At 41.0% G+C, this 25,361-nt stretch overlaps 1 protein-coding gene and 2 long non-coding RNA genes across 11 annotated transcripts in view; 1 reads left to right on the forward strand and 2 right to left on the reverse strand.

The window, feature by feature from the left end:
• Nucleotides 1–1,474: 1,474 nt before the first annotated feature.
• Nucleotides 1,475–25,361, forward strand: part of KDM6A (lysine demethylase 6A) — a 199,810-nt gene continuing 175,923 nt past the window's right edge. For all 9 annotated transcript variants that reach the window (XR_014835286.1, XM_085007699.1, XM_085007700.1 and 6 more), the window contains exons 1-2: nucleotides 1,475–1,997; nucleotides 2,232–2,295. Coding sequence is in view for 8 of the 9 variants with exons in the window: in XM_085007699.1 (XP_084863825.1) it covers nucleotides 1,837–1,997; nucleotides 2,232–2,295 (225 nt within the window). In the remaining variant the exon portion in view is untranslated. The remainder of the gene's footprint in view (nucleotides 1,998–2,231; nucleotides 2,296–25,361) is intronic.
• LOC146394570 (uncharacterized) lies at nucleotides 9,206–13,564 on the reverse strand. Its single transcript, XR_014835354.1, has 2 exons — nucleotides 13,518–13,564; nucleotides 9,206–12,299 (listed from the first exon to the last, which is right to left on the reverse strand). It is a non-coding gene; the product is annotated as an uncharacterized LOC146394570 (long non-coding RNA).
• On the reverse strand, nucleotides 15,108–19,920 carry LOC146394571 (uncharacterized). The gene is made up of 2 exons (XR_014835350.1): nucleotides 16,098–19,920; nucleotides 15,108–16,055 (listed from the first exon to the last, which is right to left on the reverse strand). It is a non-coding gene; the product is annotated as an uncharacterized LOC146394571 (long non-coding RNA).

The raw sequence follows: 25,361 nt of genomic DNA on the forward strand, positions 1-25,361 counted from the left end.
TAAAACTGTGTTTGTGTGCAAAACCAGTTGGGATTTCCATAGCTTCTCACTGAAAAACTGCTAGGATTATTGAGTCAGCACTGAATTGTCTTCCTTATATTTTGAAATACAAGTTAAAGATATCACGCTTATTGGTTACATTGTTGAAAATATAGAGTCCATGTTTATAAAGGAAACCTTGTCTTTATATGTCCATTAATTTTGTCCTATCCCTGATGACTGGAGGTGTGCCCTCTAACAGATCTGTTATATGAGACATAGCTTATTCAATGTCTTTTGAAAAGCGTAATGGACCGAACACATGTTTTCTTTTCCTCCCAATTATACTGTAGATAGAAAGGCAGACTAGTGACTTTTATTTGCATATGGCCGGAACAAGTTACTGTTGCCAAAGACATGGGGCGGGGGGGGGGGGCGGTGGACAGAAAAAGGTTTTCTGGGCTGCAAGCTTCGATGAGGATCTGAATTATGTCTTCTCTCAGGCCTGTCTACAAGTAGCCCCAACTCTTCCATGAGGGCCCCACTGAGATCAAACCAACATTCTGGAGATGTCGCTTTAACAATTTTTCGTCATCGCTTTTCCTTACAACACTATAATGAACTACTGATAAAACGCGGGTAGCACGAAAATTTGGCCCCAAAGTGCCGCCAACAGACCTTCGGCGGTGGGGAGCGTGGTCTGCGAGCCGGACCCCCGTGGGCGACTCTTCATTCCCTCCGGCTGGGGATCACGGGGCCTTTCTCCCTTCACTTGCGGCGCGAGCGAGGGAATCGGGGCTGGCAGCGGAGGCCTGGCCTAAGGCGCCGCCCGAGGCGCGGAGCACGGGGGCCGGCAGTCGCTGCCCGAGTGCACTCCTCGCGGAGGCCATTATCTCCAGCGGTGCCAAAAGTGTGCGCCTTCTTTGGAGGGCGGAGGTCAGGGGCCAGGCACCGCCTCCCGGCGACGCGACCCTTATCAGGCCCTCTGGGGCCGGGACCCCCGGAGCCTATGCTGCTGGAGCCGCGATCCCGGCCCAGCCCGGGGCTCTCGGCCAGGCAGAGGCCGTCCATGGCGTCCTCGCTCACTGCTCGCGCCCGCCGCGGGCGGTGCCGGACCTCGCCCTTCCCCAACGCTCCCCTCCCCCTCCCGAGCCCGCCGCGACTCCCGAGGTGACACGGCCCGGACCCTCCATTCTCTGCCCCAGTGTATTTAACCGGCACAACCTAACCAGCTAGTCCCTCTCGGTGCCAACCCTTCGCCCCGACAGACGGGCCGAGCAGCCAACCACCGGCCGGAATTGGCGTGCGTCCCGCTCCCCGTCGGTGGCGGCCTCGGTGGGCGGGGCTCGGGCAGCTAGCAAGTTGAGTGGAGCCACGGCTGACGTGAGTCAACAAAGGTCACGTGAGGCGAGCGGGCCCCGCCGATTGGCGGCGCTGGCCGGGCGGGGAGGGGGGGGTCACGGCGGCGGCGTGGGGTTCGCTGTGTGACACAATTACAACAACTTTGTGCTGGTGCCGGGGAAGTTTGTGTCTCCAACGAATCCCCCCCGAGTCCCTCAGCCCCGCGCGCTCCGGCCGTCCCCGCCGTCCCCGCCCGTGGCTGCCCCTCGCCCGCCCCCGCGATGTGACCCTACAAGCCGAGCCGCCGTCGCTGCCGACCCGGGGGCTCCGCAGCCCCTGCCGCCGCCACCTTCACCGCCGCCGCGTTGGGATTTTTCGTCGCTGCCGCCCGCGGCGGAGGAGGAGGCGGCGATAAAGTTGGTGTGCCGGTCCCGCGCGGAGATTGGGAGCGTCGTTGCGGGCCCCGGCCCGCGAGGGGGGGTGTCGGCGTTGGAGTTGTGAATTCGCTGCGTTTCCATGAAATCCTGCGGAGTGTCGCTCGCTACCGCCGCCGCTGCCGCCGCCGCTTTCGGTGATGAGGAAAAGAAAATGGCGGCGGGAAAAGCGAGCGGCGAGAGCGAGGAGGCGTCCCCGAGCCTGACAGCCGAGGAGAGGGAGGCGCTCGGCGGACTGGACAGGTACGGGCCGCCGTCACCCGCCCGGTCGGCTCCGGACGGGTTGGCGCCGCTCTCTGGGGAGGCCCGAGCGCGGCTCGCCTCTGGCCGCGGTAGCAGTGGCGGCGGCGGGGCGGGCACCTCGGCTTGGCGCTCTCGGTGCCGTGATCGCCGCCGCTGGGGCCTCGGGCTCGGGCAGGGATGGGTCGGTGGTGCCGGCGGAGCCTTAACGGGCCGCGTGTGTGTCTCTCCCCACAGCCGCCTCTTCGGGTTCGTGAGGTTTCATGAAGATGGCGCCAGGACGAAGGCCCTACTGGGCAAGGTAAGGCAGCCGCGGGCCGGAGCGCGGACACGGTGTACGCGGCCGGCGCCCCGCTCGCCCCGGGCCCGGCGGCCCGGCCGGCGCTCATTGTGGCCGCGAACGATGGCCGAGGGGCTTCCGGAAAACTATTTCCTGCCTCTGCTCTCCCCCCACCCCCCCACCCCCGGATCCCTCGCTCGCTCCCTTGTGAAATCGCCCTCTCCTCTCGTAGCTGGAGGAACAGAGACGGCAGCGTTTCGGGGCCGAGCTCCCCCCGGGTCGACCAAAGAGCCTGTTATTTGGGGGCTTTTGGAAAGTCGAGCCACGATCTCTCCGAGGTGGCAGTTTAGGGTCAAGGGCTCGTGAATGCGTGTAGATTTCCCCCACATTTCCGAGTTACTTGCCTGCTGTGGGTTTTTTTTTTTTAATTTATTTTTATTTTTTATTCTTTTTCTCCAGGCAGGCTGTTGGTGAAGTCCCCTGTTAACCCACCGTTGGGGGCTTTCTTGTGTCCCCGCTCCCAGAAGGGGGAAGTTGCACGTAGGTTAGGGCGGCGAAGAGTTTGCATGGGGCTGTTGACATGCCTCTCGATGGGTCTGTCTTCTACCTGAAGTTAGGTGACTTGTTTACTTTCGGGGTGTTTGGGCGGCAGAAATCCTGCACTTATTTGTGAACGTGTTTTCTTCCTGGAGCCTCGCTTCCTGCGCGTCTGACAGGGGAGGCCGGGGAGAATTCGGGGTGTAGTCTCTGTTTATTTGTGTGGAAAGTTGTTGGCACTGTCATTTAGTTAAGTAATGGCTGCTCCTATCGGCCCAAGATGGCGGGACAGGGTGGGAGGAGAAAGTGAAGGGGGGGGTTTGGGGGGAGGGAGGAGAGGTAAACATGGAAATAAATAGTAGCGATGAATAGGCCTCTCCTTCGGAGTGTGCAGCTCGGTGAGGTTTGATAAAAATTCCCCAAGACTATTTGCATCCAGAATGCTTGTACCCTTCTCAGGCTTGAAAGCAGCATTCAGAAACCTGGTAAATGCTTATCAACCTGTAGCACATTTAGTTACCCATCCGTCAGCTATTGAACAAAGGCAGTGGAGTCTCGATCTGTGTTCATCAGTTTGTGTCTCTTGACCAAAATCTGATCGAAGTGATACTTGTACGCTTGCTTCTTGATCGGGACCGTGAAACTTGGAGTGTGCGGGATAGGTGGTGCATCCATTAGACGTTATCTTCCCCAGCTGAAATCAGTAGCTTTGCAATTGACACCTGGCGTTATTGTTGCGATTGAGAAGGAAGTTTGAAATGACTAAAGCCTTGAGTTATATTCTTAAGTTGATTTTTTTTTTTTTTTGTAATTTAGTTGTCCCGAATTTTTATCTGTAGTTTGATTTAGGAGAGTCACTAATTCCTTTTATTTGAAATTATACTTTTGTTTCTGTTTCAGTGTAACTTAAGTGTAAGGGGTTTCAAACACAGGTAAATGACCAGAAAGCTAAACAGGAATAATCCTTTTCAGTAAACCCAGTCCCTTTGACCGGTGGACAAAAGTTGAATTAAACTGACTATGTAGGTATTAATTGGCTTCATTGAAATTATCGCCGGAAAAATGAATAGCGACTAGCTCTCAAATGATTTGAAGCCTTGAAAAAATTTTTTTCAACCTGAGTATTTAAAGTATGTTATTTAAAATTACTTGACTACTGTCAAAGTTGTCCTCCCAAAAGATTAAGCAAAATATTTAAACTTAGGAGCATTTAGTTTGGAGTGATTTTTGCCCATGTAATAGGGTGTTGGTGAAATTGTTTGCAAAGATAATACATTTGGAAAAGTTTAGCCAAAATCTATTTGCTTTTGGTTACAGTAATGAAGAAATAAATGGGATCTGATGTTTTATGTGGATAATATGTAAAATGCTAGGTGATTTCATGTGTCAGAATGCTTGTATTTAGATGAATTGACAGTGGATCGTGCTTTACATTGTTTTGCAGATTGTAGTTTCGAATATTGAGCCCTGCAGTTATTATGCACTTTTGAGTTTAAATTATAAAAGAAGCAAGCATTTTCAAATTTTTTTTGTGAAAGTGTGCTTTACTTTATTGATGTTTGAATACAGTAACATAAATGAGAAACTTGTAAAGCTTCATGTGTTATGTTTTGTGGAAGAAGGAAGGCTTCATAAAGTACTGGGTAGTTTGATAAACTACTGAGTATTTTGTTAAGCTAAAAAAAATTCTTCATTGCTTCAGACCCCATGCTTGTGATGTCCTGTGTATTTAGGTCAAGACTCATTAGCCTTAACATTAAAACAGTCTAGAGTATGTGCTCGTAACCACATACAATTCTTGGTTGCATCCTTGTGAGCGTACCCGTGAAATGTGTAATGTAAAGCTTGATATTATATAACCTCGTACCATGTGCTCGAACTGGGTTTTGAATAGAATGAATGATCTGGAGTCCTGCTGTAGGAAGTAATTGAATTTTTTAGTTTCATCCATCTTTTGAACAGTCCTGGTAAACTGTGTTTTTTTGTGGAGTGTTGAGCTGTGTTGGTTTCAGGATTCTTTTTCTCTGAAATTCTTGAAAATAAGAGTTGGTTTTTCTTTGTCGGGTAGGTTCAGGCTACTTACCTAAGGGCAGATACTGGAATTGAACAACTACCAGGATTATTCTCTTTTTAGCTATGATCTTTGTCGCCCCCCCCCACCACAGATGTAGTCTGCATCTTGTATAACTTTTTTTTCTTTGTGATAGAAACTTAGCTGAAACTAATTGCTTTCAAAAATTCTTATTCCTGTATATTATTGGATTTTCTTTTAAGGTTTTAAATTTTCCTTAGTAGGTTTTAAAGAAGATTAACTCTTGACTTTAAAGCTTTGGAAAGTTTAAAACTTTTAATAGTAAGTATGTCTTACTGGCCCCTAAACTTGTATATTCCTTTTCTAAGTGTGAGGATACTTTGTCCAAACTGCTGATTTCTCTTAGTCTCTGAATGCTTTTGAAAAATTAATTTCTGTTGGAGTCATTGAAAGAATTTCGTTTGAATGATTGTCATTTGATATACAGTGCTTGGGGTTTTGGATTAAAAAATAAATTAGTAATACAGTATATTGTTTTTGTAGTAAGACCTTTAAAAGATTGTAAACAGCAAGTAGTAGCTTAATCAGAGTTCTTGAAATTGGCATTATCTTGACCACTTTCCTTTTTAAACTAATGCTGACCGTTAATCTTTTGGAAACATAGTAGTTCAGGATTCTTATTTTTTTAATTACAGTAGAATTACTGAAAAGTAACTGAAAAGTGAAACATTTTTAACAGAAATTACGCTATGGTGGCATTTTAGTACATTTTCGAAAATCTTTTGGGTTAATCTTGTTTTCAATTGATAAGGATTTGAGTTAAAGTATAACATAGTAATAATTCATATAGTATATGAATATGGCAATACTATACATTTATGTCTATAGTAGTAATATGATCAAGGGTTGTGAATCCTTGTCAAGGAACTATTGCTAAAATACAGAGTTGTTCCTTTCGAAGTATCTGTATCATTTTGAAATTTGTATTAAATACTCTTAATGGGATTTTTTTTTTTTTTTTTGGGTAATTCTGTTGATCAATAGAAGGACTATGTAGAATACCTAGAAGTAGTAATGGATTGTTTACCATTTTAAGATATATGTGCCTTTTTTTTTTTTTTTAAACTAGGTGCTAGTTAGTATGAAAATAGTTGAAATTTAAAATTTTGGGGGCAGTGGAAGTAGTTTAAGGTCCATTAAAGGATATATTTTCCTAAATTTGGTTTGCCTGCATGTAGATGGTAGGGGAAAATTATTAGGTCATTTCTAGAGGTGTCTTACTTATACCATGATATTTGAATGTTGATGTTTCAAATTATTCTATATTATGTTCTGTGTTTTGTTTGCTGGCACTTAAAGGGATATATTTATTTCCAGTGCTTTTTAAGTTGTGACCCCCCCCCCCCACATACACATACACAAACACCAGATAGCTCTTTCTGTAAAATCAATTACAAGTAGAAATGACTAGGGAAGAAAAACTGCCTGAGAGATGAGTTTTTGTGACGTAGGTTGTAAAGTGGAATGGTGGGCCATACACTTTAAGCCAAAGTGAAGGTTCACTGCTTGGCTAGATAGCTACAGAATAAAAAATCTTTTTCTGATTTGGTTATGTAACATTAATTTTTTATTTATGTAATGCCAGTATTATTTAGCAGGTTTGAAAAGGTTTTTTTTTTTGTTGTTGTTGCGTTTATTTTTACTTTGAAACTCATTGCTATGCTTTGAGCTCTTTGAAATTGATGTTAAAGACAGTGGATTATTAATATTTTTGAAATGTGGTATCAAGAGAACTAATTTATGTTACAAAACACCATCAGATTGTCTAAGCATTGAAATAGTGGTTAGGTTATTTAGGACCCACACGTATTTATTTGTGGACTAGTTAATTAATGGAGTTTATGTATTAAATACATAATTGATAGTCTTAATGTACTCACACTGAAGCTTCGCATGTAATTGTATCAGTTTTCCATATTGGTTTGTAATTTGTGGACAGTAAGTTACAGCAACAAATATTTGAGAATCTTAGATGCAAGTCCTCTATGCAGGGAATATGGAGGAAGATAACATAGATATCCCCTATTTGCACTGAAAACTTAAAATTCCAAAAGGGTGAGATAAGTATAACTAACACAGAGACATCAGTGGCAGAAGCAAAGTGTGAAGTATCCTGAAAGTTTATGATAAAAGTCAAGTTAACAATTTATACAAGTTAAAAAACTTCTTTCTGTCTTTTTTTTTTTTTTTTTTTTTTTTTTGCCATTCATGAAAACGTTGAAGCATGCACAAAAAGCAGTCGCAGGAGCCTGTTCGTGAAGCATGAGGAAGTCCCAGCTCTTTGTCCTTGTAGGTGGTCTAAACAAGGACCTTGCTGGAAAGGTGCTTTGGAGGCACATGTAGCATATGGTAGAAGGAGTAGGCATTAGCCTCAGAATCACCTGGTCAGTGGTGGAACACAGGGCAGAAGGTACCCATAGACTGTGTGTGTACTCTGGAGAGTATTGGGATCCTGATTAGACCTTGTTCATGCAAAGATGGAGATGCTTTTACAGTATTTCTAGCCAAGGCACATTAATTTGAACGTCATTCATTTCACAGATGAAAACATTTCTTTTTTTTTTTTTTTTGTCTTTTTTGTCTTTTGTTGTTGTTGCTGCTATTTCTTGGGCCGCTCCCTCGGCATATGGAGGTTCCCAGGCTAGGGGTCGAATCGGAGCTGTAGCCGCCGGCCTACGCCAGAGCCACAGCAACGCGGGATCCGAGCCACGTCTGCAACCTACACCACAGCTGGCAACGCTGGATCGTTAACCCACTGAGCAAGGGCAGGGACCGAACCCGCAACCTCATGGTTCCTAGTCCGATTCGTTAACCACTGCGCCACGACGGGAACTCCGAAAACTTATTTCTGACATCCCTTATGCTACCTAACACATTCTAGGGCTGACTAAAGTAAAGGTAGGAGTGCTGTCCTGGCTCCTGTCCTCCTCATGTCTCTCATTTTTAGATTTAACTATTAACTCTTCTGGACTGTATATTCCTGATTTGGGAATTTCAAAAGTTAATTAACAGTCCCTGGATTTTAGATTATTAGAATTAATTTCAGAAGTTAACTGACAGTTGCTAGCTTAAAATGAGTTAAAGCACATGAGACTCACCGTATCCTGATGTATTTTATTTTATTTTTTCCTTAAAACATTTAATGAGAGGGAGTTCCCTTGTGGCTCAGTGGGTAAAGGATCTGGCTTTGTTAATGCTGTGGCTTGGGTAGCTGCTGTGGCTTGGGTTAGATCCCTGGCCCAGGAACTTATGCGTGCTACAGGTGCGGCCAAAAAAATAAGTAGAAGATACAAAGAGGAACATGGGATCTGAGGATACAGGTCTCCATGAGGATACGGGTTCAATTCCTGGCCTTGCTCAGTGGATTAAGGATTTGGCATTGCTGTGAGCTGCGTGTAGGTCACAGATGTGGCTCAGATTTCCAGTTGCTGTGGCTGTGGCTAGCAGCTGCAGCTCATCAGATTGGACTGGGAACTTCCATATGCCTCAGGTTTGGCCCTAAAGAGCAAAAAAAAAAAAAAAAAGAAAAAGAAAAAAGAATAAGAAGAAAAAGAAATTCTCTGACAAAGTTTTGGAAGGATGCTCAAGAAATAGTTAATTAAGTAATGATCATATTGGAGTACAAAACAGCTTTAGTGTGAGGAGGGCAGGTGATTTTAAACCATATTTCTGTACTGCTGTTATTTTTTTTAACCATAGACATGCATTACCTTAACGTTAATAACATAAGCACACTGGTAGTGAGTGTACCAGAATTATATTTTAGTTGATTAAAGATGGATTTTTATACTACTGTGTATACCTGTGAATGACTTATTGTCAAGTTGGGATACTTCTGATCTTGATCGTCCTTCAGTGAGGATAGGTGGGGGCAAATGGAGTAGAGATGTGAATCCTATTTGATTCTATTTCTTTGCATTTTATTTATGTGGCTTTGTAATAGTTGCTGTACTCATTCATTTTGATCTTCAGCATCTGTTTCATTGACGACTATTTTTGGTCCTGATTTGGCCCAGGCTGACATTTGGGACCTGATTAAAAATTATAACCTGGAAGGGTGGGCGTAATTGCTTATATAGACAGTTTTAGGTTTCTCAGCCAAATTATGGGCTGTTTGCCACTTCTATGAGAAAATAAATAAATATTTATATAAAAATTATTTATTTTCTCTTACCCATTTCTTCCTTTTATTTTGTCTTCTCTGTATTACTAAGACTGTCATCATTTTGATGTCAACGTGTTCTTTTTTTTTTTTTTCTTCTTTTTTTCTATTTTTAGGGCCGCACCCACAGCATATGGAGGTTCCCAGGCTAGGGGTCTAATCAGAGCTACAGCCACCAGCCTATGCCACAGCCACAGCAACATGGGATCCGAGCTGCGTCTGTGACCTACACCACAGCTCACAGCAATGCCAGATCCTTAACCCACTGAGTGAGGCCAGGGACCGAACCGGCAACCTCATGGTTCCTAGTCAGATTTGTTTCTGCTGTGCCATGACGGGGACTCCCATGAATGCGTTCTTGTATTCTTTATGTGGTTTTGTCTGTGGTAACATTTTGTTTGTGTTAGCATAAGTAAAAGATGCTACTGCTAAGTTTATTCTCAGGAAGAAGGTTGGGCTTTGTTATAGTTAAGAGTATTATATAAGGTCATTTAATTTAATTTAGAACAGTGGAAGAAACCTCTTTGGATAAAGGATTGTTTTCAGACTATAGATCTAGTACATTATGTTCATTTAATCTTTCTCTTTTAAAAAAAGTTTATCAGGGAAAATTTCCCATATTTTCAAAAGCAGAGAAAGTAAACCAACCAACCATCACTGATCATTACCCAGCTTCAACAATTTTCAACTCGTAACCAGTCTTGTTTCATCTATATTTTGCCCCTCACTGCCATTATTTTGAAGGAAATCTCAAATATCAATCTCATCATTTAATCCATAGATATTTCTGTTTGTCTCTGAAACTTAGCCACAATGTCCTTATTACACATAAAAATAACTTCTTAATATCAGATATCCATGGGCACTTATTTATTTGCCCTATGGAAGTTAAGAATTAGTTCCTTGGGAAATGAGTAGAAAACATTTAGCTGAAAACATGTGATTTTGTATTTTAATATTGTGGTAGAATTCTATAATAGAATATTTACATAAGGTGTGTCAAAAGAGATAATTGTTCCTGAGAACTTTATGAGTCTTTGTTGTTTTAGTCTGTTTGGATAGTTTGTATATTTTAGGAAATATGTTTTTAAGATAAACTAAGTGTTTCAGATTTTTGAATTTCAGGTATCAGAATGAGAACTAGAAAAGCTTCTACTTGGCTTGATTGATTTGTGGAACTGCTGAACTGTTCTGAGTGAGGGACTGTGCCAAGTCCTGGGGGAACAAGTAAGACCTGGCCTTTGCCTGTGCATTCTATAGAGAGAGTGAGTGACCACATGAGGTAGTAAGTACAATAACCTGGGTATATGCAAAGGGCTATCAGCTCTCAAATGATGGAAGAGTGAAAACATTTGAAACTTTTGGGGGGTTGTGCCTGCAGCTTGGGGAAGTTCCTAGGCTAGGGATTGAAACTGCACCATTGCAGTGGCTGGAGCTGTAGCAGCGAAAATGCCAGATCCTTAACCTGCTGAGCCACTAGGGAACTCCAGAACATTTGAAACTTGATTATGGGTAGTTTAAACTGTCCACACAAATTTCCAACATTTTGGAGCAGTTAGTTTAGACCAGAGAAGTGAGTGATAGAAACTGCACAAAGATTTAATGTGTCGGTCTTGGTTATCAAACATAAATAGAAGTTTAGCAAGAGGAAAAAGAGCTGAGAGTTGGAGATATGAAATGGTGTTTGAGGAATTGTGAATAGTTCAGTATGGAGAGAGGATGGGATGTCTTAGTGGGATTGGGAGGAGATAATTGAGCATGTGAAGGTCCCCATTACAATAGGCCATAGGATGTTTTAGGGAGTCATTGAACTCAACTCTCCAGTCAGGGGAAGTGACATGACCAGAAGTAGATATTCTGGGAATATTATTGGCTACAGTGAGAAGGATAAAATGGAGGGGAAAGGAACCTAGTTGTGAAGTATTGATTTTAAAAGCACTGCATGGATTTTAGGGTAGACTTCTTATGTCACTGACTAGATGTATGATCTTTGGGCAAATTGTTTTATCTTTCAGAGGCTCACTTTTCTCATCTGTAGAATGGAAGCGGTAACAGATTTTTTACAGGCTTTTGGATTTTGCATTAGGGAAAAAATGTGTAAAGTGCCTGGCATTGGGCCTGGTGTGGAATGTGCTCAGTGCAAGATAAATGTTACAATCATTTTGGAAGACAGTTTTTATTTATTTAAAAATTTTTTTTATTGAAGTATAGTTGATTTACAACCTTCTGTCAATTCTTCTATTACAGCAGAGTGACCCAGTCATACATATATATACATTCTTTTTCTCCTGCGAATGGATAAGCAATGAGGTCTTGCTGTATAGCATAGGGGCAAGACAGTTTTTAAAGTGAAGCTGTAGTTTAGGAATGAGAGGTGGGAGATAGAGGCAGTAAACTGAATTTATCATTGTCTTTGATATTCCTTGTCTTAGTAAATGGCGCTTACCACTACCCATGCTAGAAACCGTAGAATCTTATTTATTTATTTAGGCTGTACCTATGGCATATGGAAGTTCCTGGGCCAGGGATAGAATCTGAGTCGGAACTGCAACAGCTGTGGCAACACCAGATCCTTAACCTGCTGCACCACAGTGGGAACTAGGAGTCATTTTTAACTTCTCTTTTTCTTAACCTGTCAAGTTCTAATAGTCACCATATCTTGACATTTCTATGTCTTAAATTCCAAATCTGTTTTTCTCCATCCTCACTGCCACCATTCTAATTGCAGCCATGATCCCACCTTTAATTTTTGAAATACCTTCATATAACTTTTTTGAATAGGTATACTTGCACATAGTACAAAATTGAAAAGTTACATAAAGGATGTTGCAGTGAGAACAAAATCTCTCCCACATCATCTTCTAGTCATTTATTTCCTATTCTCAGGCAGCCACTGATAAAAGATTTATTGAGTAACTTCATATTTCAACACACATATAAGTATATTCTGTTGTATTTTTTCCCAATGCAGTGAGTTTATACTGTATAAAAATTGTTAAAACGCTTTGCTAATTTGGCTGCTTGTCATATGAAAATATTAGTTGTTTTTATATTGAATTGTCTTGGGTTTGAGAGTTCACTCATTCAGGTAATGAGATGTTGGTGAGGAGAATGGTTTGGGTGGTTACGTTGATTTTGAGGTTCTGTTACTCCTTTTATATGTGGTTTCAGAGGCAGAAATTCCTCAACATGCAAAGATTTTTTTTTTTTCCTTTTGTCTTTTTAGGGCCGCACCTGTGGCATATGGAAATTCCCAGGCTAGGGGTCGAATCGGAGCTGTAGCCCCCAGCCTACGCCACAGCCACAGCAATATGGGATCTGTGACCTATACCACAGCTCATGGCAATGCCAAATCCTTAACCCCCTGAGCAAGGCCAGGGATCAAACCTGTGTCCTTATGGATACTACTTGTATTCTTGATTAGTCAAAAACGGTACAGGACTTACTGTATGATTAACTTATTGCAGAATACCTTTATTTTCAGTACATATTGACTGGTAGTGGAGTTAGAACAATGGTACTTTACTTTTTTGAGGTCATTAAAGGGTCAGTGTGGTTGTGTACAGTTTGTATGTGATTTTGGGAGTGCATGGATCCCTTTGAAGTCCAACTGTGGACTCCATTATTTTCAGTTAGTTCAGTTTAACTTATTCTTGCGTTAATGATAGGAGTGTGTTGAGAAAGAAAAGCTTTTAGAACCACTGGATTGGGCAGGCTTGAGTGGCTTAGATTTTTACCACACAGTTTTGTGGTATTTTTTAACCACTTCGCATTTTTTCTCAAATTCTCTAGTGATTGTAAGGGTGTTAGAAGAGATGTGGATTGATCAATCCCTAGAGAACTTATTGTTCTAACTGGAAAAATAGTTGTGTAAGTACGTGCCCTTTTGACATAGTTAATAGCCTTTAGAATTGTTCCTTAGCCTGGGTGCTCAAAACGTTGGCTTGGGAGTTCCCTGGTGGCTGAGCAGGTTGTCACTGCTGTGGCTCAAGTCACTGCTGTGGCGCAGGTTTGATCCCTGGCCTGGGAACGTTCACATGCCACAGGTGTGGCCAATTAAAAAATGCTGTCTTGGTTGGAGGCTGTGATATGCTGGTAAGAACAATGGATCAGAAAACTGAAGACCAGTGTTTTGGTGTCTGCTGCTTATTTTGTCAAGTGTCTTAATTCTTGTGGTCCCCAGTTTCACCATCTTTTAGAATGAAAGGCTAGGAATTAAGAATTTCCAAAGTGGAGTTCCCGTCGTGGTGCAGTGGTTGGCGAATCCGACTAGGAACCATGAGGTTGCGGGTTCGATCCCTGCCCTTGCTCAGTGGGTTAACGATCCGGTGTTGCCGTGAGCTGTGGTGTAGGTCACAGATGCGGCTCGGATCCCGCGTTGCTGTGGCTCTGGTGTAGGCCGGCGGCTACAGCTCCGATTGGACTGCTAGCCTGGAAATCTCCATATGCCACAGGAGCGGCCCGAGATATGGCAAAAAGACAAAAAAAAAAAAAAAAAAGAATTTCCAAAGTGACCGTCACCAGAATCCTAGGTGCTGGTTCATTTGATTTATAGGATTGACTCAGTTCTTTAAGATTTTGACCCAGAAGGGGGGTACAATGGAAGTTTGTCCTGGATTGTAATTTTCTTCAATTTTAGCCTCAAGCTTTCGATGACCAGAAACAAATGAATGCAGGCATATAATGGAACTGAGACTTAGGTGTTTTTGTTAATCTGATTAATTATTCAGGTAGTCTTAGATTGAGTTGAAAGTTGCCTTGTTGAGTAATGGTTAGTGTTTTGACTTCTCCAAACTACTTATCTTATAGTTTGGATTGTTATTTCTTAGGTCAGATCTGGTGTTTTTAATTCTAGAAGATGGGTTTAATCACTGCTAGGAACTTATGACAGGGCTAAATGAATTCCCAGATGTAAATTGATAAGAAATATCACACTGAATAAGTATGTACTAGTACGTATTCCATATTTGGGTGTTAACAAAGATAAGTAAGGCCCCACAGTTTTCCTACAAGTAGCAAGACTTGGCATTAGTTGAGGCACTTTCCTATCTATTGTAAACTTTTATATTACTGAATTTTTCTGTGTATGTGTATGATTATATTATGATTATATTTTCATTATAGATTTGGAATTTTTAAGTTAAATTCAGAGTATAACACTTAAGGAGAAACTTTTTTGCTAACATTTTTTCAAAGATGCTAAGTGGATAGATAAATGAAGCGGGTCTTCTGTCATTGGAGATGTTCATGTTTGCTCATTGAACTGCTTGGCCAGGATGTTGTAGACAGCATTTAGACATCAATGGATGACTTTTACTGTTAAGTTATCTGTAAAGATTATTCAATTCTTAAATAGTCATGATTCTATGAAAAGAGGTGACTGGGTCCTGATTATCTGAAGAAAAAGAAGAGTCCTTGCTACTCTGATGTATGTTTTTTGGCTCTTGCTTTGTTTTCCTGGATTTGTTTGTCCTTACTCAGAGAAGTGAACAGTCACATGACAAATTGGATATCGTACATACATTTCTGTAAATGGAAATTTTTTTCCTGTTTTGACTTTTAAAAAATTAACTACTTGAGATAATTACAGATTCACATGCAGTTGTAAGTAATAATAGATCTAGTACAGTATTACGACCAGGAAATCGACATTGACACAGTCAAGCTAGAGACCTGTTCATCTCCACAAGTATCTGAGTTGTCCTTTATAGCCATGTTCACCTCCCCCAGTTCCTAACCCCTGGCAAGCACTGATCTGTTCTCCATTTCTATGATTTTGTCATTTGAAGAATGTTGTATAAATGGGATCATACAGTATGTATCCTTTTGGAATTACCATTTTTCACTCAGCAGAGCTCCCTGGAGATTAATCCAAGTAGTTGCATATATCAGTAGTTCATTCCTTTTTATTGCTGAATAGTATTCCACGGTATTGATGTACCACAGTTTCTTTAACCATTTATCTGTTCAAAGATGTCTTGAGTTATTTCTTTTTTTTGGTCTTTTTGCCTTATCTAGGGCCACTCCTGTGGCATATGGAGGTTCCCAGGCTAGGGGTCTAATTGGAGCTGTAGACACCAGCCTGCACCAGAGCCGCAGCAACGCGGGATCTGAGCCGCCTCTGCAACCTGTACCACAGCCCACGGCAATGCCGGATCCTTAACCCACTGAGCAAGGCTAGGGATCGAACCTGCAGCCTCATGGTTCCTAGTCAGATTCGTTAACCACTGTGCCACAATGGGAACTCCTTGAGTTATTTTTAGTCTTTGGCTATTACAAATAAAGCTGCTATGAATATTTATGTACAGGTGTTTTTATGAACATAAGTTTTCTCTGGGATAAATGTCCAAGAGTGCAGTTGCTGATAGTTGTATGTTTAGTCTTACAAAAATTACCAAACTATTTGCTAGAGCAGCTCTACCATTTTACAAGCCCATCAGCTCTTTCACCACTGTTCTAGTTTTGTGGCATCCTTGCCAGCATTTATTACTGTTTTTTAATTTTCCATATTCTGATAGAAGTGTAGTGATAGCTCACTGTTTTTTTTTTCTTTCTTTCTTTCTTTTTCTTTTTTTGGTGGCAGGGACCATGCCTGTGGCATATGGAAGTTTGCAGGCTAGGAATTCAATCCATGCCATAGCAGCGACCCAGATCCTCTTCATTGACAATGCTGGATCCTTAACTCGCTGCCCCACAAGAGAACTCTTCATTGTGGTTTTTTAATTTTAATTTAAAAAATTTTTTGGCTGTGCCTGTGGCATACAGAAGATCTGAGCCACAGCAGTGACAACGCTGGATTCTTAATCTGCTGATCCACCGAGGAAACTCCTCATTGTAGTTTTAATTTGCATTTCCCTAATGGATAGTGATGTTGAATATCCTTCATGCCCTTATTTTCCATCTATAGCCTCTTTGGTGAAATGTCTGTTCATGTCTTTTGGATTATTGATTTTGAGACTTTCTTTTTTTCTCTGATGTAAAAATTTAGTGCTGTTAAGTTTTCATTTCAACCCTACTTTAGTTGTGTCCCACATATTTTTATATGCCGTATTTTCATTCACTTATATTCATTTTAAAATTTCCTCTTCAGATTTCCCCTTTGATCCATGGAGTGTTTAGTAGTGTGTTACTCACTTTCTAAGTATTCGAAGACTTCATTTTCACTGATTTTTAGCTTGATGACATTATGATTAGGGAATTTACTCTGTATAATTTTCATTCTTTTAGTTGATATCTGTTTTAGGACTCAGGGTATGGTATATCTTGATGACTGTTCCATGGGTGCTTGAAATGAATGTGTATTCATTCGTTGGATGGTGTATACATGACAGAGCCTGTTGGTTGATTCTTCAGTTCTTCTATATCCTTGCTGATTTTCTGTCTAGTAGTTCTGTCAATTGCTGAGAATGTGGTGTTGCCAAGTCTCCAACTATAATTGTGAATGTCTATTTTCCTTTTATCTTTATCAGTTTTTGCTTCCTGTATTTTGAGGCTCTGTCATTTGATGTGTACGTATTTAGGATTGTCATGTCCTCTGGTGTGTTGTTCCCTTTATCATTATGTAGTATCTCTTTTGGTCTTGGTAGGATCACTCATAATTTTACTTGCTCTGAGGTCTACTTTATTGATAGTTATAGCCATGTAACTCTTGCTTTTTTAAAAAAATTAATATCTGCATGGTATGTCTTTTTCCACATTTTCATTTTTAACTTACCTATTGTATTTAAAGTGATGTGTGTGTGTAAGATCATTTAAAAAACTCTACTCTTCCTTGTCTCTTTTAGTGTATTTAGACTAATGTATTTATACTTAAGGTAATTATTGATATGTTTGTCTGCTATTTTATTATTATTGTTTGTTTCTTTCTCATTTCTCTCATTTCTTACCTCCTTATGGGTTATATGGATATATTTCTTTGGATTCCATCTTGATTTGTTGTGTTTTTAAGTATGTCTTAGTGGTTGCTCTAGGTATTGGAATATTCATGTGTAATTTATCACCATCTTCTGGTATGGATATTTTACCACTTCAAGCAAAGTATAGACCTTCCATTTAGGTCCTTTTGCCCTCTCTCTTTTGAAACATAATTTTCTTATGTGTTTCTCTACCGTAACATTGAACATCACATTAGATAGTTTGATAAATTTTGCCGTAGTCAACAAATATGATTTATGAAACTCATACATTGTATAATATTTTTACCTATTCCGGTGTTCTTTTTTCCTTTCTGAGGTCCTAGCCTTCTGCTTTAATTTCCTTTCTATTTAAAGAACTTTTAAAGTCATTCTTTCAGGGTAACTTTGCTAGCATCAAGTTCTCTCAGTTTATCTGAATTGTCTTTATTTCCCTCTATTCCTGAAGGATATTTTTTGCCATATGTGGAGTTCACATATACAGTTCTTTTCTTTCAGTATATGAAAAATGTTGTGTGCACTATTTGCTTTTGTTCTGTATGGTTTCAAATCAGAAATTAGATTTGACTTTCTGTCGTTAGAATCTATGTTCCCCTGTAAGTAATTTATCATTTTTCTCCGGCTGCTTTCAAGGTTTTTTTCTTTGTTTTTAGCTGTTAGAAGTTAAGTTATGGTGTTTCTTGGTGTGGATGTCTTTAGTTTTATTTTACTTGGGAGTTCTTTTAGGTTTTTTTTTTCCTTGTAGGTTCATGTGTTTCATCAAATTTTGGAAGTTTTTAGCCATTATATAAACTTTTTCAATTGCACCTTCTCTTCTGGGACTCTGGTAAGAATCTTAGCTCATCTGGTTTGGGCTCATAGGTCCTTGAAGCTCTGTTTTTGTTTTTTCTTCCCCCAGTCTAATTTCTTGTTTAGGTTGGTTAAATTCTATTGATCTCTTCACTGTCTCTCTTGTCTTATCACTTCCATTCTACTGTTCAGCCCATCCAGAGAACTTTTTTTTTTTTTTTTTTTGTCTTTTTGCCTTTTCTAGGGCTGCACCCGTGGCATATGGAGGTTCCCAGGCTAGGGGTTGAATCGGAGCTGTAGCCATCGGCCTACGCCAGAGCCACAGCAACGCGGGATCCGAGCCCGTCTGCAACCTACACCACAGCTCACGGCAACGCTGGATCCTTAACCCACTGAGCAAGGCCAGGGATCGAACCCGCAACCTCATGGTTCCTAGTCGGATTCGTTAACCACTGAGCCACGACGGGAACTCCCAGAGAACTTTTATTTTAGTTATTGTATTTTTTAGTTTTATAATTTCCATTTGGTTTTTTTAAAATAACTTTGAGATATATATATGTAATTTATTTATTGATACTCTATTTTTTGATACATTGTCCTTATGCTTTAGTTCTTTGGACATAGCTTCCCTTAGTCTTTGAACATATTTATTCTTTTTGGTGGTGCCCATGGCATGCAGATGTTCTCTGGCCAGGGCTTGAACCTGCGCCATAGCAGTGATAATGCTGGAGCCCCAACCTGCTGAGTCACCAAGGAACTCCTCTCTGAACATATTTGTTATTGATGATTTAAAGTCTTGTCTAGTAAGCCTATCATTTGGGCTTCTACTGGGACAGTTTCTCTTTGCTTGCCATTTGTGTTGTGGATTGAACATATATTTTTTGTTCCTTTGCATATCTAAAAATTTTTGAAAACTGGGCATTTTAATATGATGTAGCAACTCTGGATAGCAGAATGTTCCCCCCTCTGCAGCATTTGTCTTTGTTATTTTTTGCTGTAGTAGTTGTTTCTTTTTCTACAGTGACTTTCTGAACTAATTTTGTAGTCTGTTCCTTATCCTATTTTGCTACTGAAATCTCTCCTTATTTGTCTCAGTGTTTAGGTAACCATTAGACAAAGATTTCCATAACTGCTCGGAACCAATGAGACTCTCAGTGTTTGCCGAGGGTGCTCTGTGTGCTGGCAGTTGACAGCTCTGCCATATGCTTCAGTTTTGAGAGCCTAGGGACTCATCAGGGCTTTCCTGAGTATGTGTTTAGCCTATATCTGTGCTTAGCTTTCTTTTACTTTCTTTTTTTTTTTTTTTTTGCCACACCTGTGGCATGTGGAAGTTCCCAGGCTAGGGAGTGAACCTGTGCCACAGCAGTGACCTGGGCTGCTGCAGTGATGACGCCAGATCCTTAACCTGCTGGTGCCACAAAAGAGTTCCTGTGCGTGGCTATCTTGATTCTCAGGTTTTTCATGTTTGTTGGCCCTTTTCAGAGCTGTTATGGACATCTCATTCCCCCATTTTTCCTTTTAGGGTTTTTGGTTATTGTTTGCCCCAATTGTTAACCACTGCTTCAGCAAGCTGTGAAGTCAAAACAGTTTCCTGAAATAGTTTTTGTCAAATGCCCTTGCAGTAAAGGCTTTTTGCACTGGGTGAGCCCCAAATCAGGTCTAATGCAAATAGCCTTGCAAATGGGATCTTCAGGGAACCATTAGGCAGGTCAAATAATTATAGATTTCCTGGAAATGAGACTTTGAAAGAGCCTCAGCCTCCTCTGCTGGGTTTTCAGGCTGCTGGTTTGTATTGCACATCCATGCTGTTAGTTTTCAAGTCTACTGAGGAGCTGGCTGGGGAGGCTGGGATGAGGGCAAGTTCAGAAGTCACAAAGCAAAAGTTCCCCTTCATGGCTCAGTGGCTAATGAACCTGACTAGGATCCATGAGGATACGGGTTCGATCCCTGGCCTTGCACAGTGGGTTAAGGATCTGGCATTGCCATGGGCTGTGGTGTAGGTCACAGATGAGGCTCAGATCCTATGTGGCTGTGGTGTAGGCTGGCAGCTGTAGCTCTGATTCGACTCCTAGCCTTGGAACTTCCATAAGCCACAGGGGCGGCCCTAAAAAGCAAAAAAAAAAAAAAAAAAAAAAAAGTCAAAAAGCACTCTGTACCAAGATTCAGCCGTTTTTCTTAGGCAAACCCTTCCCAGATTGCTGAAAGCTTTTAGTTAACTTCTAGAGTTATTAAAAAGTTGATTATGAGGAGTTCCCGTTATGGCTCAGTGGTAACCTGACTAGTATCTATGAGGATGCTGGTTCTATCCCTGGCCTGGCTCAGTGTGTTAGGGATCTGGCATTGCTGTGAGCTGTGGTGTAGGTCGCAGATGCAGCTTGGATCCCACATTGCTGTGGCTTTGGTGTAGGCTGGTAGCTGCAGCTCCAATTTGACCCCTGGCCTGGGAACTTCCATATGCCACAGGTGCCACCCTAAAAAGCAAAAAAAAAAAAAAGATTATGACAATATTTGCCAGTTTTCTCATTGGGGAAGGATTGTTAGAAGTCTTCACTCAACCCTTTTCACTGACGTGGCTCAGAATTCTTTTTTAAAGGTAAAATTATGATTTCATGTAGAACTTTTAGTTCATATTGAGCTACGTTTTGTCCTCATTGATTTTTATTTTCATTTTTATGGCCACACCTGTCCCATAGGGAAGTTCCTGGGCCCAGGGGTCGAATCAGAGCTGCAGTTGAGGCCTACGCCACAGCCATGGCAACACCAGATCCAAGCCGCATCTGCAGCTTGTGCTGCAGCTTGTGGTAATGACACATCCTTAACCCACTTAGTGATGCCAGGGATCGAGACATATCAGGTCCTTAGCCTGTGGAGCCAGAAGGGGAACTCCAACCTGTTCCATTCAGTGTTTTCATAATCTTCCTCTTTTCAGTCCCTGTCATTTCTGTATACCTTTCTAGGATTCTACTGCTTGAATGGGATTCTGACTTGTGTCTGAAACCCGAGACACTTGGTATTTCATCTGCTTTTTGTTTTTCAAAATTTTATTCACCTGCTTTGTTTACCATTCTCTCTCTTTCTAGTCTGATTATCTTAATCTGTAACAAATCACCATTTTATTACATTTACAGGATCTATGAGTCAGGAACTTGCAAAGAATACTGCAGGCATGTACTATTTTTTTTCCTCCATGTGTTTGGGGTCTCAGCTGTGGTGACTCACGGCAGAGGGAAACTCAAAACAGCTGGGGCTACAGGATCTAATTTCAAGGTGGCTTCCTCATGAGATCTGTAGCACCTGGCAGGCATGGTTAGAAGGCTGGACTTAGCTACAGCTGTCAACCCAAGGGCTTACATGTGACTTTTCCAGTATGGTTGCCTTGAGGCATGGCAGCTCAAGAGTTATGATAAAATCAGGTGGAAACTGCATGTCCTTTTATGCTCTTTCCTCAGAAATCACACCGTGCCATTTCTGCCATAATCTCTTGGTCAAAGCAGTCACAAGTCCCAGCCAGATTCTAGGGGGGAAGACAGAAACTCCATTTCTATAGGGGAGAGGCAAGGTTAGACTGCAGAAAAGTATCTTAAGATGGGTTGGGGGGAAAATGTTGTTGGGGCCAGTGTTGGAAAGTACACTTCTGATTATTCTTAAGGGTGGCTTTTTAAATTTCTGATCTCTTATTTCAAAGGTGATGGAAGAGATCAGAGATAAACTCAGTTCAGCTGAATTAGCTAGAAGTCCCTTGCACGATTTTTATTTTCTTTTTTTTTAATTTTTATTTTTTTTTGTCTTTTTGCCATTTCTTGGGCCGCTCCCGCCGCATATGGAGGTTCCCAGGCTAGGGATCGAATCGGAGTTGTAGCTGCCGGCCTACGCCCAGAGTCACAGCAATGCGGGATCCGAGCCGCATCTGCCACCTACGCCATAGCTCACGGCAACGCCGGATCGTTAACCCACTGAGCAAGGCCAGGGATCGAACCCTCAACCTCATGGCTCCTAGTCGGATTCGCTAACCACTGCGCCACGATGGGATCTCCCAATGATTTTTATTTTCAAGTAAACTTTGTTTCACTGAAGTATAACATGAACACAGTTGAGTTCACATATTGTAAGTCTGCTAGCATTTCAATAAATTATCACAAAGTGAAAACATTTTGTAAATGCCACGCCAGATCAGGAAATGGAACAGTCATAATACTCCTGAAGCACCTCATGCACCTTCCCAGTTGTGACTTCTACCCTCCTCCCCAGGTAACCATTCTATTGACCTCTGTTACATAGGTTAGTGTATTCTTGGGTCTGGCTGCTTTTGCTTAACAACACATTTGAGATTTCATCCATGTTATTCATTCATGTGTAGCACTACATCATTCAGTTTTATTGCTGAATAGTACTCCAGCTTTAAAAAAGTGTTAGAACCTTTTTATCCATTGCGTTGTTGATGTCTCCTGCAATGTTTAAAACTCTCAATGGATCTTCATTTATGTTTAGTTGTGTGGTGGTCCCTTTTATAGCTTCCACTTAATAGCTTTTCTTTACCTTTGCTGACACCCTTTAATTCTCTTCCTGCCCCCATGACTCTGTTTTTATTATGTTTTCTCCACTGTCTGGAGGACCTTTATCTATCATTCTTAACTTTATGAAATAAGAAGTAAGCCAAAAGGAAAGATCTCTAAGCCAAAACATATCTAACAGTCCATGTACTGTGTTTATTCATTTTAAATTTCAGATGCTAGTCTCATGAGGATGGATGCTTATTTGTTTTTCTATCCTGCAGAAGGTTAGAAGATACAAAGTTGCTACATGCTAGCCTAGGCATGTCAGTGTAATTAGAATCAGGTGACTGTGTTAAAAGACTGGAGATAAAAGCATAGCAATTTAAGGCTATTTAGGGTGAATTCCTAATGGCCTTGTTTTATTAAAATAGCACAATGTAATAACCATTTTTTCACTTAATGATTGTTTGGTTAAATTAGGTTTAACTTAAGCAAAGTAGTAGTTCCATTGTATTTTCTGTACTCTTTTAAGAAGATGGGGAGGAGTTTCCGTGGTGGCGCGGTGGTTAACAAATCCGACTAGGAACCATGAGGTTGCAGGTTCGATCCCTGCCCTTGCTCAGTGGGTTAAGGATCTGGTATTGCCATGAGCTGTGGTGTAGGTCGCTGACGGGGCTTGGATCCTGCGCTGCTGTGGCTCTGGCGTAGGCCAGCAGCTATAGCTGCGATTCGACCCCTAGCCTGGGAACCTCCATATTCCACAGGCGCGGCCCAAGAAATGGCAAAAAGGCAAAAAAAAAAAAAAAAGAAAAAATAAGATGAGGAGATCTTAAAGAGATGGTATCCATCATAGCTTTAAAAAATGGCATAGTGGAAGCTTTCAGTGGGATGTCTCTAATATAACATAGAAATGAAGGTAACTTCTTTGGGAAACTTTTTAGAGCAGTGTTTATCGGAATTTTTATTTTTTTCCATCATGGCAGTTGGAAGAAATGTGTTTTACATTGTGATCCACTGTGCAACATATATAACATATATATTTATAAATGGAAAATTTCTTTTCCATAAAATAATGCTTTGTAAAAAGTGCTTCAGAATGCTAAGGTAAATCTCTGTTCAGTTGGAATTATCTAGAATTGTGTATCAGTGGAGTCTAAACTAATGAGCTACTAAACAGAGAGAGTTGAGGAAGACATTGTGGAAAGGGTTGTTCAGAAGAATATACTAGGTCCAAAAGCCCTCAAACATTTGCGAAAAGCAGCTTCCTATCATTTCCTTTTAAAATGGATAGTAAAATTTCAAGAACAGTTTTCATAATAGCTTTTGTCTGCCTCTGATTGTCACCCTCTCTCTCCATCCCCTGCGTATTGGTCATGGCATTGTAATGTTTCTTTTTCCTGGAGGTGAATTAATACATAATTATGGTTAAGAATAGTATTCCATGTGTTTTACCCAAACCTTGCAACATTATCTGTCCTCATTTCTTTTAAAGTAAGCCTTTCAACACTTCTAAGCCTTAGATTCTTCATTTGTAAAATAGAGGTGATAGTACTTGGCTCATAGGTTTGTATACATTGAAGTAATACATGTAAAGTGCACAATGTTTAGGAAGAGTTAGTGTCTTTAATAACTAGTAATCCTAATAATCTGTTTGGTGAAGAGGAATAGAATATGTTAGAACTGTGTCTAGTGTATGCTAATACAGAAGTTTGTTATGTCCCAAATAAATTTTTTAGGCAGATAAAGGAAGAAATTTCAGTAAGAGCACTGTGTCATGAGTGAATCATGAGAAGGGTGTTATTTGATTTGGAGGAATAGACAAAAGGAGTGGTATTTCTGATGATTGTGGGTTCTAGGTATACTTTGAGGTATTTCTTTTTCAGATCTTCGCCTGTGCCAGCCCCTAGATCTCACCACTCAATAGCTGTGAGACCCCAGATAATTATTCAACTGCTAACGAAAGTGCTAAAGTTTGCGATTTATATTCTGTATTAACAACTCTACTTCTTGTTTGTATTTCATATGCTGCTTTAAGTGGTTGGAAAAAGTGAGTAACATCAGCAAAGCTAGCCTGGAATCCAGCATAAAACTGGATGCTCCTGTGAGAGTATGAAGTGACAGCATCTATACCAAAAAGAGTCATAGAGCTACTGTCTGACACTCTCTTCTTGGGTTAATTTTTAACCCATAATAGTAAACCTAGTTAAGATGTCTCTTTGTCCTGTTACATGCTTTGTTGACAAAAACATTCTACAGCTTGCTAGGCTTTTCCGGAAACTAGACAATGCTTTGGTCTCTTTCACATTGTTGATGCTTCCTAGGCATTGAACCTAACTCAGTTCTTTCCTTGTTAAGAGTCACCTGCTTGGTATAAAAATTCTGTGTAAGGTGGTGATGTGGTAGGTATGTAGAAAAATGATGATTTACCTTAACCTTTCTTCTATTGCTAGTCATGAGTTTATATTGCTGTTTCTTTTAAAATAAACAACAGAGGAAAGGGAAGAGTTTGTAGTTTTGGAAAATGTTAGGACTAGCTAAAAATGATATGCCTCTGTTCCAGCGCAAGAAAAAGTGATTTTTCCTCTGATTCTGAGGACAAGCCCAATTTCACTGCCTCTATTCCTTAACTTCTGGTATTCTATGCTGTTGTTGGGGATAAATATTTGCTGTCATGAAAACACTTTTTTCCCCCATAGCAGAGAAGCACAGCTGATCTCTTTTGTAATATTTTTTATGTCTCCCTCCACCCCAATAAAGGGCTGGGGAATTTTTCATAAACATGTATTTAATGTTCACTGTGGATAAGGCAGCAAGTTCACTGTCCTCTGTGGGGAATTATACCTGTGCCCTTATTGACTCTACCATGATGAGTGCTATAATACAAGTACTGTAAGTTGAATATGGGTTTCTGTAGTAATGTTTGAGGGGAGAAAATAGAAAATAAGAGATAAAGCACCAGTTTCAATTCACTTATCAGCCCTGAACTTTCTTTTTGAATTAACAAAATTTCTCCAGTCCTTTGCTTGTCTTCATGTTTAAAGATAAAAAAAGGAATGCATTTTTTTCCTTGTATATTTCCTTATGTTACCCCTTCTTAACTG

Source organism: Sus scrofa, chromosome X (assembly GCF_054392235.1).
Source record: "Sus scrofa isolate SSC_HxYL_T2T_F1_AM1 chromosome X, Sscrofa_HxYL_maternal_Yorkshire_Landrace_v2.0, whole genome shotgun sequence".
Classification (NCBI taxonomy): domain Eukaryota; kingdom Metazoa; phylum Chordata; class Mammalia; order Artiodactyla; family Suidae; genus Sus; species Sus scrofa.